This window comes from Passer domesticus, chromosome 4 (assembly GCF_036417665.1).
Source record: "Passer domesticus isolate bPasDom1 chromosome 4, bPasDom1.hap1, whole genome shotgun sequence".
Classification (NCBI taxonomy): Eukaryota; Metazoa; Chordata; class Aves; order Passeriformes; family Passeridae; genus Passer; species Passer domesticus.
In genome coordinates this window covers 69,209,613-69,230,241 of record NC_087477.1, presented here as the reverse complement: position 1 = coordinate 69,230,241, position 20,629 = coordinate 69,209,613, and the positions used below count along the sequence as shown (strand labels likewise).

Here is a 20,629-nt window from a genome sequence, read left to right as displayed (position 1 = left end):
AGCAATGATATTTCCACATTGTAATGTGGAAATATCATTGAGCTAATACATTGAGCATTGTGAGGTGTGCACAGCCTGGGTGTCAGATTCCTGTCCTGAGCATCTGTGTTGCCCAGGTAGGAAAAACTTCCAGTTTTCCTCATGGAAAAGCTATCAGCTTGGTTTGTTGCAAGCATACACCTAAAAGCTTAACTATGATGGTTTTTGAAAAAATTTACTCGTGTCAAGCCATGGAGAGATATCCTCTCTTCCATTTACAACAGAACAGGGACAAGAGACTGCCACTCAGCTGGGCAGGGCTGCTCCCTGCCCCAGGTCACAGCCTCCACTGCTCCCCTGACAGAGAAGTTTATGGGCACCCTCCCCAGCTTGCTTCAGAACAATCACCCAGCTTAGTGCAGTCTAAGCCTTTAAACTGCTCCTTTGGTCTCTGCCTAGTTCAATGTAGAATGTAGTCCCTGGCAGGATGCCGACTTTTCCACACAGTTCCCAGAAAGGCACAGTGCCAGGGTGATATCATTTGATGAACTTCCAGAAGAAAACAATGTGCTGGGGGAGGAGTGTCCTTTTGAGGAGGAGGCTGTCTTCTCTACACATTTTTCTGCTACATGCTGTGCCAAGGGAGAAACTGGGTGAAGGAGAATCCATCTTCAGAGGTGTCCATGATCTAATAACCAACATTTACCTTGAGGGCATGAGAATTAAGCCATGCCCAGCATATTCAGCTATACATCCAGTGAAGTTCCCAAAGTAGTTCTTGCTTTGCTGGCTGTCCCCCATCAGTCACTCCTGTGCAAAGTGATTGCTGTCACGAGGGGAGCTCTCTATGGACTGCTGCTCACAAAGCCCAGGTGGGAACACAAGCGAGCACATAGCACAAGGCAGGAGAAGTCCCCATGACTTGTGACTTGTTCTTATTTGTCCCCACGTGCCTTGCAGATTGGCGTTTTATTTTTCTGCCCTGTTTTTCCTCTTTCCAGACCATCCAAAATGGTTTACCCAGCCTGTTTTTTATTTCTCTTCTATCATTACAAGGTTGGCAAGGCAGAATGATCTAAGACAGGAGATGGAAATTTTCCTGGTAAGGGCTGGACAGGAACCAAGAGGAGGAAGCCTGCTTGAAGTGAAAGACTTTTCACAGGAGATGGGCACACTGCTCTAGGCATCCATCCAAATCTTTAAATGCCTACGTGCTTTCATATGCTGTATTCCAGTCCAGATTCGTAACTAACCCTTCAAACTCTAGGTCATCCCTGAAGACAGCTTCTAATTTATGTCTCCTGTCTCTTTTTCCTATTTTATTTTAGGGAAATAGAGAACACATTTCAAACAATCCTGTACCTGAGGTGTAGGTACACTTATATCCTGAGTCTCCCAGTGTTAAATCCTGGCCATTTTTCTCTACACTGCAAGCAAACATGTTATTGTCTCCATGTCACTTGCCAGCTGTAAGCAACTGGCCTCACTTCTTGGCTTTCTGTCAAAACAAATTCTGTCAGGTTGTATTTATTTGTGTGTTCTGCTACAGCTGGCAGTGAAACTGCTTTGGCTGCCAGCATTCTTGTTAAAATTCCCACCAGCTGAGTCAAGCTATCTTACCAATACACACCTTGACCAGGCTCTCTGGCATTTTTCAGAAAAACAACCTTCGAAATAATGGGAATACCTGGGAGACTATGTTTAAAGAGAGACACTGAGAAATAAAATTGCTCTCACTCTTCTGATATTTTGAAAATCAAACATACTAAACTTCTGGCCTTGATTACAAGCACTTGATTTTTAATGGAGGCTTGAGACATGGTTGAAGAATCTGACTGCATTCAACACAGTTATGAAGAAGATTGTTCAAACATGACTGACTACAAACTTAAGTGAGTGAGACTGTTGAATGTCAGCACTGCTAATGAGGCCTTTAAGGATTTTTTTCTCAGAAATATTTAGCTAATGGTCCCTCCCGCTGGCTGATTGATTCCTTTGGCCACCATCAGCTGTTCTGGTACTGGAAATCAGAAGTTCAGCCTGTTCAAAAACTGTTGGGTCACTTTCCCTTCTTACACAAGGGAAACAAAACAATGTAAAGCTATGTGAAGATTGCTGGATTGTGTAGGTAACCCAAGCATGTGGTAATGGCCAGCTGTAGTCTTGATTCATTAGAGTAAGGTGTGGTGTTACAGGTGAAGCTCTGGAAGTTCAGCATAGCCCCCATAACACAAAACAAGCTGGGAGATGTATACAGCTGTGGCCAACTGAAGGTGGGTGATCACTGTAAAATCCAAGGGGGAAAAGAAATCCGTCATTAAGACTTGCATTTTAATGGCATAAAAATCAAACAGAGCAAAGAAACTGCTGACTGTGGCATGCCAAACCATAAGCACCTGTTTCTAAGACCTTGTAGAAAGCTAAGTGGTGGTGGCAGATTGAATGGCAGATTTGAACCCTTCAGGCATGTGGACACAGCTGACTTTAGTGGATCATGTTTTGAGAGGGAAAAGTCTGGCACAGCCAGTGAGATATCAAATGAATTGCTGAAGATGTCTCTCTCTGCTTCTCATCCTGACTTATCTCCTTATTCACTTTGTTTCTCCTACCCTACAGTTCCTGGATGGGAGAGTCAGGGAAGGTCTGTGCATCTCACAGTAAGGATTCCTGGTAGCTATGTGGGGTATCTGGGGCCTTTAAATTTGGAAAGCCAAAGGACATATAGAGTATCTTGTTCTTTATCACTAATTCATTGCCAGGGTTGCAGACAGAAAGGGCCCACAAGTATCACAATTTCTCATCTACATCTTTGTGCACGAGGAAGTTAAAACACATCTTCTACTTCCCAAACAGCTGTGTGTATGTATTGGACGTAAATTCAAAGCTAGCAAGGCAAGACAAAAGTAAGAACATAGCCAGGGTAGCTTGTGACTAATAGCTACTGGCACTTGACCCAGTTTTTATTTACAAGAGATTCATGGAAAATCTTCTAGGCTTGTTTCAAAACAATGCCAATTAATAAATGTTAGAATTAGCCTTACATAGTTGAACAAGGGAGAAAGATTAGATCATATACCAGAAAGTCTCAAAACTGGGAATTTCTTACAATCCCTTAATTTCTAAGTTTAAAAAAAATGTTAGTCACATAGTCTGAGTGTACCAGTAATGAAATGAGATTTTCTAATGGCTTGATGATAAAGCCTCTACTGAGCCTTGGCTTCAATGGGGATCTAACTTACAGAGTATGTGCTCAAGGGAAATCATAGAATTATAGAACAGTTTGTGTTGAACGAGACCATTAAAAGTCACCTAGTCCAACTCCCCTGCAATCATCAGGCACATCTTCAACTAGATCACTTTGCTTAGAGCCCTGTTCCACCTGGCCTTGAATGTTTTCAGGGATGGGGCATTGACCACCCCTCTGGACAAGTTGTTCCAGTGTTTTGCCATCGTCATTATAAAAAATGTCTTCCTTCTGCCTATTTTAAATCTAGCCTATTTTAGTTTAAAGCCATATCCCCCCGTCCTATTGCAACAGGCCCTACTAAACAGTCTGTCTCCATCTTTCTCACAAGTACCACCTTTAAGTACTGACTCCCTCAGTGTTCATAGGAGAGGTGCTCCAGACTTTTGATTGTCTTTGTGGTCTCCTCTGAACCTGCTCCAGCATGTCCATGTCTTTCCTCACTGAAGGCCCCAGATTTGGATGCAACATTCCAGGTGGGATCTCTCAAGAGTGGAGTAGAGAGGCATAAGCACCTCCCTTGACCTCCTGGTAACCTGTTTTTGATTCTTTGGATCTGCCACCTTAACAGACTGCAACAAGGTCCAGAAAAGCTTTTTGAATGTTTTTCCAGTATCAAATGAATGAGATAACTTTAAGAACTCACTTAGAAAATGTGTTTCAGAAACAATTCTAAGCAAACTGATCTAGTGAAAAGTGTCTCTGCCCACAGCAGGGAGGCTGGAACTAGATTATCTTAAAGGTCACATCCCACACAGACTATTCTATGATTCTATGACCAGAACCAATCAGCATGTCCATCATCTTCCAGTGAATGCAAGAATGTGCATTCTTCCCCTACCTAGTGGATTTGAAACTCATTGAAATGCCATTTCCTAAATGTGGAATAATATTATTCTAACTCTGAGTTTATATCATTTTCATTATTATTTTTTGTGATGGCTATGATGAAGATGTCTGTTATTGTTCTGAAGAAGAATACCATGTGCTTATTCTGGCTTTTAGTTTTTGGAAAAATACATTGAACTCCTCAAATGTTGTTTTTCTCTGGAGACAAATCACTTGGCATATATAAATGACTTTGTTTCCTACCCCAGTTTATGGACAAAAGTTTTTTATCTTTGAAAAGGACAACCAGAAGCCAAGAACAAAGTGTTATTTATGATTCATGTTCTGCTTCTCAGTTAACTCTCTGTGAACAAATATTTAACTACAACAATAAAACTACAACAATAGGTGACTCCTGAGAAAGTGATCTGGAAAGTCTATTATACCCTGTAACTTCTTAAAACCCTGTGAACTGAAATCTCTGATTCTGGCTTCCTAAATCAACCTGAAATTTCAAAAGCCATGGTCATATGTTCTTTTTCCCTTTAACATTTCAGTAGCATTTTTAAGGGCACTCAGTGGGAAATAGGGGACATGGGTTCAGCACTGTCCTTCTTTCCTTGGTCTGAGGAGATTTCTTTTTGGGTCTCTTTCCAAGAGACTGCAATAACAGACAGGCTCCAAAATTCTTTCCCCCCTCCTTATAAAATGACTACTGTTATGCACAAAGAAATTCAAGAGCCTGAATTCAAAGGGCAGGAGAAGCCCTGATTCTCTGGCTTAATGCATGGTTTCCCAAATGCCATTTTTTGGCTACCACTGCTGGAAGCAGCTTTCTGTGTTCTCCCCAAGAATAAATTTAGGTCTGTAAGCATCATCACCTGAACCATTATGATAATTTTCTCCCAAGCCCAGCTCTGTTTGCCTAACTGCATTCCCACCATTCAGCTACACAGCCCCGTCACTCCTTAAGACCCCCAACACATGGATGAAATCTCTGTATATTGTTCTCTCTGCCTTCTCCATCCTAAACTGGTTCTCCAAACACAATGCCCCAGCCATCTAAGGCACATCCCTATCTCAACAACCCCATTCCCCTCACCTTCCCCAAATGACATTTTTCCCATGGTCTATTCAGAAATACATGTCCCAGACTAATTAATTTCCTGTAGGCACATGAGAAGAACAGCAGGGGAGGTCTGGGAGCTGGAGACAGCTTCACACATCAATAATTACTGGCCAGCCAGTGACAGGAGCAGCTGTGTGAGGTTTTTACTCTGATGTGTAAAATATCCTTGACACAGGCAAAACTAGAAATTGTTGAGACTGTTTTTGCCTGGCTAACATGCAACACAATGTGGGAATATCCAGCCTACTGATTCAGACTTTCATCTGGCAAAGGGCAGGGGTTTTTTTTCCAGTCCTTGATCCTTAGGTCATGTCTGCTTCTTATCCACCAGCTTTGTGTAAAATGCATATGCAGTTTTAAGCATGAAGTCCCTCCAAGCTGTTCCCTCCTGGCTAAGTGTTTAAAGCTTTTCTTCTCTGCAGAGATCTTTTTTGTCCCTGATTTAAGTCCTATGAAATTCCATGAGCTTTATTTGAGTTTGCTCAGTAGTACATCAGAGCAAACATCACTGTGAAGTTTGTCTTGTAGCTAACAACTGCCTTGGAATTATCATTCATTGCTCTGCTGTAATGTTCAGCATTCATATGCTAATCCATTTGTGGAGACTGCTATGCCTGACTGTATGGTAAGGCTTTATCAAATAACAGCAAAATTAATAGTTTGGCTTCTGCCAATTTGATGCAAGATGTCTAAAATGAGCAAAAAAATGTATATCACTGAAGAGAATTTTTGAGCATTGTTTATTTCTCTCCAAATACAATATTTTCTTTTTTTTCTGCATTATCACTGGTACAATGACAGTTTCTAATTTTCCACTCTGTAAAATAAAAGATTCTTCATAAAGACTGTGTATGTGTACATGCATGTATATACATATATGCTGATCTTTTCCTTGCTGAACAAATCTTACCACGCCATCCACATACCAGTTGAAATATCATGAACTGCAAATAAATGTAATGGCTTGGGGTTTTAAATCAGTTAATGCCAATCAGTATCACAGAGGGGAGAATGAGAACAACAATTTCTAGATTAAAAAATTCAGAGGGATTTGGACAGACTGGATCGGTGGGCTGAGGATGGTTGTGTGAGGTTCAACAAGGTCAAGTACCAGGTCCTGCAGCCCCAGGCAGTGCCACAGACTGGGGCAGAGTGGCTGGAAAGCTGCCCAGTGGAAGAGGAGCTGGGGGTTCTGGTGACAGTGACTGAACACGAGCCAGCTTTGCCCAGGAAGCCAAGAAGGCCAAAGACAGCTCGCCTGTACCAGCAATAGCGTGGCCAGTGGGACCAGGGCAGTGATTGTCACCCTGTGCTGTCACTGGTGAGGACACACCTCAAATCCTGTGTTCAGCTTTGGAACCTCACTTCAAGAAAGACACTGAGGTGCTGGAGCATGTCCAGGGAAGGGCAGCAGAGCTGATGAAGGGTCTGGAGCACAGGTCCTATGACGAGCAGCTGAGGGAGCTGGGAGTGTTTAGCCAGGAGGTTTGGGGGATACCTTATCACTTTCTAAAACTCCCTGAAAGGAGGTGGTAGCCAGGTGGGGGTCACTCTCTACTGCCAGGGAACAAGCGACGGGTGAAAGGAAATAATGACAAATTGTGGCACTGGAGGTTTAGATTGGGTAGCAGGAAATCTGTCTTCACAGAAAGGCTTGACTAGCATTGGAACAGGCTGCCCAGGAAAGCAGTGGAGTCACCCTCTCTGGAAGTGTTCAAGAAACGTGTGGATTTTACATTGTTTGGTGATGAATATGGTGATGATGTTAGATGGATGGCTGGACTTGATAATCTTAACTTAAAGGTCTTTTCCAACCTTAATGGTTCTATGAGTCTATGATTCACTGTAAAAAAAAGATAGACTGCATTTCACAGATACTTTTCTCTATTGCCTATTCCATTTTTTCTTTTTCTCCCCACAGAAACCTGTGGATTCTGACTTCCTTGAATGCTGTAAATTAGCTCTGACGGAATGAACATCTCCAACAAAAAAACCCACACAAATTTTCTGAGAAGACAGCAAAGGAACTAGAAAAAACAGCTTGACTTGTAGGTTCTCACCTGACCCATGATTGACTCTCTGGTAATGGAACACTAAATTTAAGACACCTTTCTATATCAGGTACTGCAATTACTCAGCATGTCACTGTTTGTGCAGTTAACTTTTTTTTTCTTTAGTATCCCGCTGTGGGACAGAGAAATCTAACTTTTGTCCAATCATTTATGAAAACACTCAAATACCATATATAAGGATTTAACCAATTTTCTTGCAAGATATTGTGGCACAATACTCATTGTATGTTCATTGTGTATGACAGCCCAAGCCAGGCTGAAAAAACTCAAAAAACTGTTAGCAGCCCATTCACACTCCACCATCCCCTGCTGGGCAGGGCAGCTGCCTGGTTCCACCTGACAGATTAGGGTGAAGTGTTTATTTGTGCTCTTTCCAAGGGGCACTGAAGCTGCAGCTCTAACTGCCATCCTTTCTGCAGCTTCAGCATGTTTCTGCTGCAGTCATTTAAGATGGAGATTCATTTGCCACCATAAGGGCAAATTTCAAAATGAAATGACAGTGTAAGCTTTATCCTCACTACAGGCATGTGCCTACAGCACAGACTAACTCCCTCCAGCAAGAGGGCTTTTATCTATAAATCTTATAAGGACCAAAGACAAAATAAACTATGCAAAGGTCTTTGCATTGAAAAAATCCAGATTATTTTTTCACGTGTCAGCACTTGGCCCCAAAAAACTGATATTCATCAGTTACACTATGGCAGTCTATAGCTACTTACTTGAAAGCCATACAGCAACTTGTACAGTGCCCAGAAAAATCTCCAACCTTCCAGACTTTTCTCCTTACCTCCTACATGGATTTTGGTAAAGCAGAAATTCCAGGTTGAGGTCTGCACCTCTGCTTGTGCATAATGCACCACCGTGTCACACTTATTTGCATATTCAGAGCCATTTCCACATCACTAGAGTGTCTTACTAATTTTTTTCCAGATCTGAGGATGTTTGTGTTGCTGTACATTACAAGTTTTGCCATCTACACAAGTGAACAACCTCTTCAAAGCCAGACCAAAGGAGAAAATTACTACACCAGATATATCTGCAGCATCCCAGGTCTGCCAGGCCCTGCTGGCCCTCCTGGAGCCAGCGGATCCCCAGGGCCACATGGACGCATTGGTCTTCCAGGAAGAGATGGTAGAGATGGCAGGAAGGGAGAAAAAGGTGAAAAAGGGAGTGCAGGTATTGAATATTTGTGTAACCTAACACAGTAGTACAAGAAAGAACTTTCATCATTGTTACACATATATATATATTTATATTTTTTTATATATATATATATCCACATATGTGTATATATATATATATGATGAGTGTGTGTATGTGCCTGTGTTGGTTTAAGTGTGATGCATATATAAATATAGTGAGAGTATACACAGATATCAGTGTAAAGAAATGTAAATGCACAACCTTTCTTCACACAGATTCTAAGAAAAAATATTAAAAGAATGCAGCATGCATGGCATCAAATAAATAGTCCCACATGTGCCATTAGCCAGGAGTAAAAGATTAGGAGGGGCTTAGGTGTGCACTAAAAATACTCTATTTGTAGAAAATATTTATTGCACAAGTATCACTATGTCATGCTGCTGTCTCTGCCATCAGTAGTGCCTGATAGCTCAGGCAGCAACAGATTGATTACATATAACATTCTTTAATGTGTAATCAAGACACATGAAGATAAGTAGGAATTATTGGCATTCCTTTTGCAAACTTACTAGAAAATTTTGAAAGTATTTCTAGAGTATTTTGAAATTCTGACCATGTTTTTCGTGTTTGTTCAGGCACACACAGTAGCCCACACAATCATTTACTGAGGTGATATATGCAACCATTAACTAACTTAAAATGTTTTTGAAGGTTTAAGAGGAAAGACTGGGCCATTAGGACCAGCTGGAGAGAAAGGAGACCAAGGTCAGTCTGGTAAGAAAGGACCTGAAGGATTGACTGGTGCCAAAGGTGAAGTAGGTCCAGCTGGGCCACCTGGACCTAAGGGAGATAAAGGAGAGCGAGGAGAGCCAGGAGCACCAGGGGTCTGCAAGTGTGGAAAGATAGTGCTGAAATCTGCCTTTTCTGTTGGCATCACCACAAGCTACCCAGAGGAAAGACTACCAATCGTATTCAATAAAGTCCTCTTCAATGAGGGGGAGCATTACAACCCATCCACAGGAAAGTTCATTTGTGCCATCCCAGGGATTTACTATTTCTCTTACGACATCACCTTAGCAAACAAGCACCTGGCTATTGGGCTGGTTCACAATGGCAAGTACAGGATCAAGACTTTTGACGCGAACACCGGCAACCACGACGTAGCTTCTGGATCCACAGTGATCTACCTTCAGCCAGAGGATGAAGTGTGGCTTGAAATCTTCTACTCTGACCAAAACGGTCTCTTTTCTGATCCAACGTGGGCAGACAGTTTGTTTTCTGGATTTCTCTTGTATGTTGATACAGATTACCTTGATGCTTTATCAGATGAAGATGAACTCTGAAGCAGATATCAATTGACATTCAAACTGGAGGCCCCACAAAGGATTTAATTCATCTGTGTGGGGAAAACAAAGTTGAAATAAAAAAAATCTGGAAATTCATTCTAGCTTTGATTGGAACAAAATCTGAGCTCGTAAGGATGTTTCTAAAATTAAGGATGGATTTCTTAACAAACAGCAGGGATACCAAAATGAACTGTAATTAACATAAAACTACACCACTCCGAGACTGACTCTTCTCTAAAATTACATTTATAATACTATTTAAACAAATTTAAAATACTGTACATTGGATTTTATATAAAATGTATTAACTTGCAATTTAGAATGGCTATTTTGTATATTACATTAAAGTAAAATTGAACAATTCACTGCAGTATCATCTTTGGTCATTTTAAGACAGGCACTATATTAAAAAAACGATGGGAGAAGAACAAAATAGGAATAACTGTTCCAGGATGCCACTGCAGAGGTCACAAAAACAGTCCCATCTGATATTCACACCAACAAATATCATTCATAGGTAACCAATCACACAGTAAGTACATGAGAATTTGTACTAGCTGGGGACTTCTCAATAGCAGCCATAAAAGTCTAGAACAAAGCTGTCAAACATACAAATAAATTAAGAACTGGAAAATCTGGAAACTTGGAGGTAGTCAATATTCAGTGGCTATTTTCAGTGTAATTCCAAGTGTCTTTGCTATTCTTTAAATACTATCATTTATCTTTATGAAAAATGTGGGGGAAAAGTATAAACTTTTTGCTGGAGATAATTGTGGATGACCAAAAACAACAGGACAGTAATCACTAATCAAAGTCAATTATATGAAATGAAGTGAGTCACATCATTAAAGCAGAAGTTATATTTCAATATGGCCAAATGCAATGAAATAAATGTAGGTCACACACAAGATGAATAACTGCATTCAGCAGATCAGTAAACTTAGAAAAGGTACATGGGACCTCATGGATCATCGTCAAAATAGGAGTGATAAAAGTAGGCTGTTGCTACCATCCTTTGGATGTATAATAAATGGAATTGAAATTAGAGATGAATAGTGGTTATGTAGGAATCAATTACTTTGGTCAGTGTTTCAAAAATGTGAAAGTTGACAAAAAATGTTCATGCTTCTATTCATGGGTCTTACACAAGACATGTAACAAGGTCAATTTACTTTTCTTGTCAATGAGGTTAAGAGGTGATTTAATCACCACCTGCACCCATCTGGAGATAAAATATCTGGTAGCACCTGGCACTTCCCTCTATCAGATAGGAGCACAGCAAGGTCCATTGGTGAGAAACCATAACAATCCCCAGTGGAAATGAGGAATCCATTTTACCAGGGGCAGCAACCAATCATTGTAAAAATATCTAGGAACAATCATGAGTTCTCCAGCATTCAACACCAGTCAAGACTGGCAATCTTCCAATGGGTCCTTTTGCTTTCCAACAATTTAAAATCTTTTATTCATCCCAGATCTACAGAGACCTGCTATTTCTAACAGTTATTCAGATAATGTTAAATGTTAGTGGTCTGTGTAGCACAGCTCTGGAACCCACTTTAGCTATGACCAAGGCAGATGGAAATTTCTAGGTTTTTTCTGTGTACTTCATGGATTAAGAAAGTTACAATGGATTAAGAAAGTTGCAAGCAGACCAATTGACACAAAGATGCTGCTGAGGTTGCAGAACCAGCAGGATGGTGATGTATGGAACATCAGCCTGTGCACTGTGTACCCTTGCCCCCTCTTCCTCCCACATCAGCATTCATGGCTGGGAGTGCACAACTGCTGCTTTATGCAGTGAACAGGTGCCAAGCCCTGACCACAAATCAAACTGGCAATGCTTGTACAACCATTATGACACTGAGAGATGTCTGATAGAAGACAATAGTACATTATTTTTCTAACTAGACACCTAATTTATTACTGTCACACAAGGGCTGCTTTCTGTGAAAAATATGGAAAAGAACACGTGGAGATTCGGTTTATCACCCTGCTGTACAATCATTTATGCATCTGCAAATTAAGGACAATATGAGTGCAAAATGCAGTCCAATCATAATTTACAGTTATGATTGATGGCAATGCCTCACAGCCATCAGTGCCTCTCTGAGGCACAAAGACCATCAGTATTTCCCAGTGCTGCCTGCACTGAATTCCACAGGACAGAACAAGGATCATATCTAGCCCATGACTACCAGGAAACGTAATTCAATAAATGCAGGACTGGACCCAGAATATGTATCATGCAGAAAAAGCAACTAAAATAAATGTTTAATTATATGATTACCTTACAAACTATGGAAATAGGTTTATGACATTTGAATCAGTATAAAGTTAGGAGTAACATATTAGTTTTATTAGAATTAGAAAATCTGATAAACCCAGCCTTAAAGAAAGAGTATGACTGATTTTCTCCAGACTCCACAGAAATGTATTGTAGTTATAATACATCTGGAAATTTTCAGACAAAACTATTTTTTCTCAATTAAACAAAGAAAATATACAGCTTTATAGTGAAATATTGCTGGTTGCAATCCTAACTATAAGCAAAGTGCTCCCATGTAAAAATCTGTAAAAATGAGTCCAATATAAAAGAGGTATTTCAACCACACCCATGCTGAAAATGACACCATGGGAATAAGTAAACCAAGAGTTATTGCTTTCCTTTTCTTAGCAATTTTAGATTTATGTTTGTATAATTATAGAAAAGTAACATTAATTTCCCAAGGTTTTCCCATTTGGATTCTACACTTTTCTGAACAGTTTGATATTTTGGCATGAAGAGTTAAAAATAAGTCATTCTGCTGGATTATTTCTATAGGTTTTGGCAAGAAGGATACTTCTACTACACATATGGACAACATATGTATGCAAGTACCATGTGTCCCTGCCCTCATTAAGGGTCTCAAGACACTATCTTAAAGTAAATAATTGCAAAATAGTTGCTAGTGTATTATTTGAAAATATATCAATTTTGACAACATGATAGTGCATTTGGGGTATTTATCTGTCTAAATTTGAATTTATATGGAAAATACCTTGGGCTGATGTCTTCCCACAATTCATACCAGTACATGGGAAGGTCTGGTTGGTTTCAAAACATTGTGGGAGCAAAAGAGCAAAATTTCTTTGTGATCAAATTTGAAATTAATCAATGATTTCTACACAATATATTGGTCATTCTGCACATCCATAATGACATATAAAATTAGGCATCCAGAACAAATTTGTCACCTACACTCGGCCTACAGTCCCCAGAGAGCAATAAGTGTCACCAGGAGAAGCTGCCAGGAGGAAGCATGTCTTTACTGCAGTACCAACTCTTGGGCTTCCTCATCAAGGCTGCAAGAACTCATACAAACCTCAAACCATCAGGAAACCATCAAACAATATTAAGAACATCGGTATTCCTGAGATTCTTAAGTAAGAGTATATATATACTTACTTGGGATATGTGTATGTAAAGATAAATAAGCAAAAATAAAGTTATTTGAAAGAAAACAGTTCTCCACAGTCTTCTACTCTTTCAGACTTTCTTTATACTTGGTGGAATGTCATTAGGAAGAAGTTAGTCACATGTTCCACTGCTGAATATTTTTAACCTAGATAATTATTTAAACATTTATATAAATTTTCAAATTTTTATGAGTATGTCACATAGAATAAATACTTTCACTTTTTTGACTACTAGTATTCATGTTCATATGGTTAGGCTGTTATACAATTTCTTCAGGAGCAATAGGTCCTCAATGTTTTACAATGCTGAGACAATATAGAGGAAATAATTACTGATGGACAGTAATGTTCTCAGTGCTGAGAACATTATCTACATTCTTCAAATCTTTTTAAATCTACCTAACACCATTTAGGTATTATTAGGATAAGTAAAAAATGTACAAAACTGGAAGCAATTTATTTCATTTCCTACCAAGTATGTTACATTGGTTGTTGCAGTTCATTTAATACTCTATTTACCTTCCACACTCACCCACTAGGTTCTGTTCATATTCATACACCAAGATATTTGCTGAATAAATTAGTTTTCACTGATTGGTTTATTTATTGATTTATTTACCCATTGGCAGGTAATTAATACTCAGAATAATTATACTAATGCTGTACTAAGCAGCTTGGTCAGCAGGAACTTCAGCTGTGTGTGGAAATGGGGCTTGCTTTGGATATGTCATTCAGTAGCTGATGAGTCCCATCCAAGACATAATACATGAAAGTAAAGAGGAAAAAATAGAGTTGAGAAAGCAATATACCACTGTCTTTACCAATGAGTAATGCTTTCAATAAGCAAATTAATCCTTTCAGCATAAACTACCCAGACTTCAGCTCAGAGAGCATTTAGGGGTCTTATACATTTTTCTGTAATTCCTTAGGTCAACACTCCCAACAGAGATTATACCAGCATTTCTGAATTTCAGAGCATAATTCTTCCTCACATCCACAGGAAGAAATTTCAAAGTACTGTCACAAAATCCTTGGTCACTGATACCTGGTTTTGTCCTAGCTGCATACATCAGATCAATTAATGAAACTTACTACCTAAGGGAAAAGGGAAAAATCTATATATTATACAGATATATTTTAATAGCAAATATTCACAAAGAGAAAATGTCTTAGATTATTTGGCTCATATTCCTCAATTTTGAGTATAATTCTGGTATAATTTTGGCAGCTACCTGCTGGAAGAGGTAGAGATTTTTCCTCCATGCAGATTGCTCATGCAGCAGCTAGTATTAGTGCAAAATTTCTCTTACCTGACTTTAATTTCTAAAAGTTTGAATAACACTGGGTTAAATTATTTGTTGGCTCTCCTGTTACCAGTGCAAAGAAATAGGTGGGGCAAATCTCTGCTTGGGTGACCTTGTAATTTGACCTCGCAAATCTCTTGTATTAGAGACTTCTATTAAGAAAGAAGGAATCAGGAGGTACCCATGTATTCACCTGCATCTAAGTTACTAACTTAGGGTAGCCTCTAACTTGAGATGGCAACAGTTAAATAAGATGTCTGCTCCTCAAGAACAATCTGCTAAATGGAAAAAGTGGCATAATATAATTTGGCAATTTATATGTCTCAAAATTAGAAAGAAGATGTGGATTGATGAGAAGTACCCTGATAATGATGGAAGTGTCCTCTTGGCAGAACTACCATGAAGTATTGCTCAGGTTCCTCCTGGGACAACTTCAACTGAAGTAACCTGAACCTGGCTGGTCTCCAGAAAATTTTGCAATATATTAGGATGGGCTACTCATCCTCTCATACCTCCAAATTCAATACACATAAGTATATAAAAAATATTTACATTTTTAAGGATACTTAAGTGAATCCTGGAGTGATTCTGCTTACGCCAAAGTAAAAAATAATAAATTTGTTCCTTTTCAGCTTTAAAGAGTCTGTCTTAAATCCTAAGTCAAATAAAAAATATAAGGCAGAATTTGTAAAATCATCTCTGTGGTAGAATAACCTTGTTTATTACATCTTAACAAAGGGACAAAAATACTGAATTCTTAAAAAACACAAATGAACCATGGTTCTCAGTGGGCTCTTAAGTGATTTTTTTGCAAGAAAAATGTGTGATTTTTTAGAAATGAGTGAGTTGCATGAAGGAAATGTACCAGCAGTGATTTTTATTTCACTACTTCTAATGAAGTGTTATCTCTAGGCTCAGAAGAAAGTGAAGAGGACTTAAAACTTTTGAGCTGAACAACAATCGCTTTCATCATCTGAAAACTTTCCTACCACTGATGTTGATTTCCCTTCCATGCTCCACCTGCCTTCATGCACATTTTGTCAGACGTTCGGATGTGTGAACACAGACTTCTAAACTGCATGTGACAAATTACAAGAAATGCTGAGATTTCTGTCATGTTGGAATAAGGTGTTGTAAGTAAGTAAGTTTAAAAATAATTAAGATGAGCAGAGTTTGTTCTTTCTTGTTTGTAACCTCCCTGAAACTGGGATCACTGTAGGGTAGCACACAATACCTAAATTCCTACTCTAAGAATACAGCAACATGTACTCGTATTCTATAGATGCTGTATGTGGCTGGTAACACTTGCTGTTTCCCTTCTGGTTTTTTTTACAAATTTTGACTTTGATTCTAGGCAGGCAATAAGAGATGTGTATGGCAAAGCAAACGTTAGATTACCCTCAAAGCCTGAGAAATAACTCCATGGCTCATTGTCCCCTGTTGAGTTTTAAAATGTTTGAACTCTGAACTCTTGAACTTATGATGCCACTGCCCTCTCTGGAGCATCCTGCACCGTGGGCACTCCAAGCTGCCATCTACTGTGCCTGTTCTAAAAGCCAAAACAGCAATTAATGGCCAAGTGTGACATGTCACACCTAACACAGCAGAGCAGCTCACAGCACCTCAGTGCAGCACTAAGTCTGCTGCCCAGTGTGATCAATGGCATCAGGCTGGCCATTTTTCATAAAGCTGACCAAGATAAATGACTTGTTCTCCACCCCAGGAAACACATGTGGTTCAGATTGGGTATGTCTCCTGTGAGCAGAGTCACTGTACTGACATGTGTTTTTAAGCAGCTTTCCATCCTGTTAACCAAAGGACTGACTACTCCTTTAGGGTCCCATACTAATGTTCTTCAGATAAATGCTGCTCATGTTTGTCCACTATTTAAGCTGTTTGTACAACTGTTTCTGATACTGGAGTATATTGCTGGGACACAGACTTATTAGCAAAACAAGATCTTGAACCTGAGTTCTTGCCAAAATTTTGTATGAAGTTTCACCCACTGGATCATTTCCACAGTCCCACATGCAGTGATTCTTAGCAGATAAAAGAGATGTGTGCTGTGCATGTTGCCCTAAGAAACCTGTCCCCCTACTACATATCTTTCCCTTTTCTGAAAGCTTTTCTCATATCAGATTTTTCTAGCTATGACAGCTCCTCTTTTTACAAATAAAAATGCATACTCCTAATCTTTTTTAACTACTATGTTTACTTCTTCCCATGGTTTCCTTCTTAGTATAGTATTCAGAAAGGAGAAGCTATTTATCCATCTCTTTTCAAGTGACTCCAGCTACTAAAATTTCACAGTAATAGACCTTCAGATGTCATAGGGACTGTTTATATACAGACAATTATAAATAGGTCTAGTAACTCCATTTAGTAGTCTCAATTTTGTTTACTCTGATCATACTAGAGATATTAATACACATGTTAAAATAAGAAATTATTTTATTAATAATCCAGTGCAGCAGAAAATACTCTCCTCCAGACTTGACAGGAAAGCTACAAAAATTGTAGCTACAAAAATTAGGGATGGTATATAAGATAATCCACATTTTTACAAAGCATCTCACAGTGCTGACATTTCTGCCATTCCTAGTATCAATATATGCTGGTTGTGAGCATTTAACAAGCAGATAATCCATCTCTCCTCTGTTTCTCCAACAAGGGCTTCAAGACTGTGATTCCCTTTAAGCAGGCTCTAGAACAACTATCATAGACTTCATATCCTTTTTTTTTTCTGCTACAGGATTATTAAAGCATATTGATAACTCTAGAAAGTTATGATTTGTCTTCTTACTCTGAGAATTTACTAATAAATTTTTTAATCCTGGAGTGGCAAAAAGCCTGTTAGCCAATAACAGCTTCTGAGAGATGATATCTTTTTAACTCTGCCATGTTTCCTGTAATTTTTCCCCCAAATGACAAGCTAAGAAGTTTGCTGAGGCTGATGCTGATTTGTAAAGGTTCCCTGTAAAGAATAATGGCATCTGCAGTAGTTACTCCAAGTACTTTAATGCACTGGAACAAAGAGAGCACTAGGAAAACAACTGGCTACAAACCATCAACTTCAAGGATTCATCCTTAATGAAGTTTCCAGGGATTTTTTTTCAGAGTGAAAATAAGGGTTTCTAAACTAACCTAAAAAATATTTACTTGCTGGAATGCTGTCACATAGTCTGAATCAGAGATTTGACACCTCTCTGTAGTCAACAGCGTGAACTGGTCTCTTCCATAAATGATTGGTATTTAGGAATCACTGCTCTGGTTCACACAAGTCCCAAGAAGGTCTGTGCCACTCTTGCACTTACTTTAGAAGCAGTACACAGAAATTAAGGCAGATAATTTAACAAAGTTAGATGCTTAAAGTTAGGCTGAGTGACTATTTTATTTTATTTCAGCCTGAAATAACCATCCTTGACCGTGTAAAAATATACTGTGGATATTTGCTTTTTAAAATCACTGCAGTAACTGAAAAGGTCTGTTGGAGCTGCATCCTCTCCATATTTTTTTTATGATTTTCCTTTTACCATAGATGAAATTGTTTACAAAAAGAAGTTTGCCAGAAGTATTTTAGTGGTTTAAGCAGGAAATCTGACTCTCTCTCTTTAAAAGCACAGCTGGGGCATTGCTTTTAGGGGGAGTGTGGTGTTTGGCTCTTGTGTGTGATCCAAGAGCTGCTATACAAGAAAACCCAGGTAGGAAGCAAACATTTTCCTAAGCTCTGTTTCAGTGTCACTGCATTTAGTGTACTTTCATGAATGAGACAGATTTAAGTAACACAAAATCCTCAAAATCGTTTTCTAGGTACTTTTGATGCAATAATTTTTTTAAAGAGCAGTGTGAGAAACCTCTGTGTTACTGTTGTTAGTTTTCAGTACTAGGAAACCACCTCTGAGCTACTGGAGAGCTTTATAGTTCTTGCATCCAGTTGTTTATTACATTTTAAAGTGTCTGTTATAGTACTTAACTTCAAGAAACGCTACCAAATTGTTAAAGAAAGCTGCCATAAAGCACTTCTTCAACATTGTCAGTGTGCTACATTTACATGTGCCTTTAGGAAAGACTCTTTAAATTTGATACATAAAGCTTGATATGAAAAAGAGATTTATGTGCCAAGTGATAAAAAGGCTGCTGCTCCTTGCAGTGCTGTACTTTTTGTGCCGTGAAGAGGGTGTTTAATGAACCTCGCCAGCAGCAAGGAAATGTGGCCATTTTTAGATACATAACCCTTAGCTTGGTGAGAGACACTGAGGGAAGTGGTGCTGAGGCAAATGCACAGCTGGTTTGGGAGGGAGTTTCATTTGTCTGGGAAAGCCACTTGCTTAGGGTGAGTTCAGCTCCCTGTGCTAGTTGAGATATATTAGGAACTCTGATAATACTTGAGGCCAGCAGCTGCTGAAGCTGAGCCTCAGGCAGGAGAAAACTTCTACTTTTTCATTTGGTCCCTCCTGAGAGATAAGGAGGGATATGAAGATCACTGCATCTTCTAGGCTGGGCTGGAAGCACTTTCTGAAACAAGGATGTGTGAGCCTGTACACACCCAGTACAAAGAAGTGACAAGGAGACCACAGGTGACCTGTGTCAGCCTCACTTAGCCCTCTTGCCAAAGAACATTTAGCCAGGTACACAAAAAGGCCCCACATTTCACTCCCACAAGTTGTTTCATGGGGATTTTCATATCCAGAATAAACGATGCTGTTGTGATTTACTCAATCCGTGAGCACAGCACACCGGCCCTTGGGTTTTGCAGGGGTGCAGCCAGGCTGGCACAAGCTTTGTGCCAGGAACAAGTTACTGCCATGGATGGTTTTCCATCTGGGAAAGGCAAAGCAGGACAGGATCCTGCAGGAAGGGCAGCAACAAACTGAGTTGTGTAGATATAAATGTAAAACTTCCCCCAATGCTTGTAACCAAATACAGCTACTTTGCAGTGCAAACAAAACCAAAGTAATTTGGTGGGTAGAAGTGATTTCAGTCCAATGCTGAAAGCTGAGAGAAAAGGGATTGAACACATCCCTGTGATCTGAATATCTGAATATTGCAGTGGGCTTTATGGATGGGTTGTTTATGTAAAAAAAAAATAAAACAAAAACAAAAGTGTTCATACAGCAGATACTGGCCCACATTATTCATTATTATATGGAATTATATGTAATTCTCTATTATATAGAAATGGATACATATATTTTTAATCATTCCTTTATTAAAAAATAAAGTTTTATTAACATACTACACCTGTATGTTAAATAGTGTAATTTAAGTGGCTGGGGGAAAAACGTCAGGTGGAATGTCTCTCGTGATCATTATGCACATATTAAAGCTCATGTGTTATGAGTAACTCCTGTGTTGCTTGTGATAGTCAGGAATCAGCCACTGCCCAGGCGAACTGCAGTGAAGAATCCCTGTGATAATCATGGAGGTTAGTGTCCAGTTCATAGCGACATATATGTTATGTGATCATTTTTCACTGAGGATAATAGGAATATTTATATATATAGCTGTGAAAAGTGAAATAAGTAAGCCAAGACTTTCTTTTAAGCTATTCCCACCTGTCAGTACCATTCTAGTTCTTTCAGATCGGCACAATTAATTTCTGTGCAAATACGCTGCAACTCTTAAGTACCACTGCTGGAACTAGGTACCCTTAACGTGTTCTGGATTTGTGGGGTTTTTGGGGGTTTTTTTAAGGTTTTTTTGTGGGTTTTTTTGTTGTTGTTGTTGTTGGTTTTGGGGGGTTTTTTGTTTGTTTTGTTTTTGTTTTGTTTTAATTCTATTTCGTATTGATCCACACTTAGTTTAAATTACCTTCAAATTATTGGTTAAATATATTTAGCCGTGCGTAGATTTGCAAAACCACGAAGTTACTTTGTTTTCTCACACGCAGAGCAGCTTTTGAGGTAATCACGCTTAAACGGTAAAATGTCAGCAGGGGAAAAGAAAGCCCAAACCCCTATGCTGTGAGGAGATTACTGTAAAGATAAGGCAGATATATATAAAATATATCGGTGTGCAGCCCGGTGTCTCTCTGTCTGTCTGTCCCTCAGTCGGTCTGTCCCGGCCGGGGCCCCGCCGCGCGCTCCCGGCCCCGCGCACGCGCAGCCCCGCGCAGGCGCGCTCGC

At 39.3% G+C, this 20,629-nt stretch overlaps 1 protein-coding gene across 4 annotated transcripts in view; it reads left to right on the top strand.

Annotated features, from left to right (window-relative positions):
• The window catches only part of C1QTNF7 (C1q and TNF related 7), a 49,655-nt gene extending 39,551 nt beyond the window's left edge, over positions 1–10,104 (top strand). For 3 of the 4 annotated variants that reach the window (XM_064418621.1, XM_064418620.1, XM_064418622.1), the window contains exons 2-4: positions 7,102–7,301; positions 8,183–8,428; positions 9,107–10,104. In XM_064418621.1, the coding sequence (XP_064274691.1) occupies positions 8,191–8,428; positions 9,107–9,738 (870 nt within the window). In that variant the 5' untranslated portion in view covers positions 7,102–7,301; positions 8,183–8,190 and the 3' untranslated portion in view covers positions 9,739–10,104. The remainder of the gene's footprint in view (positions 1–7,101; positions 7,302–8,182; positions 8,429–9,106) is intronic. The other variant, XM_064418623.1, reaches the window with a different exon arrangement.
• The last annotated feature ends 10,525 nt before the right edge of the window (positions 10,105–20,629 follow it).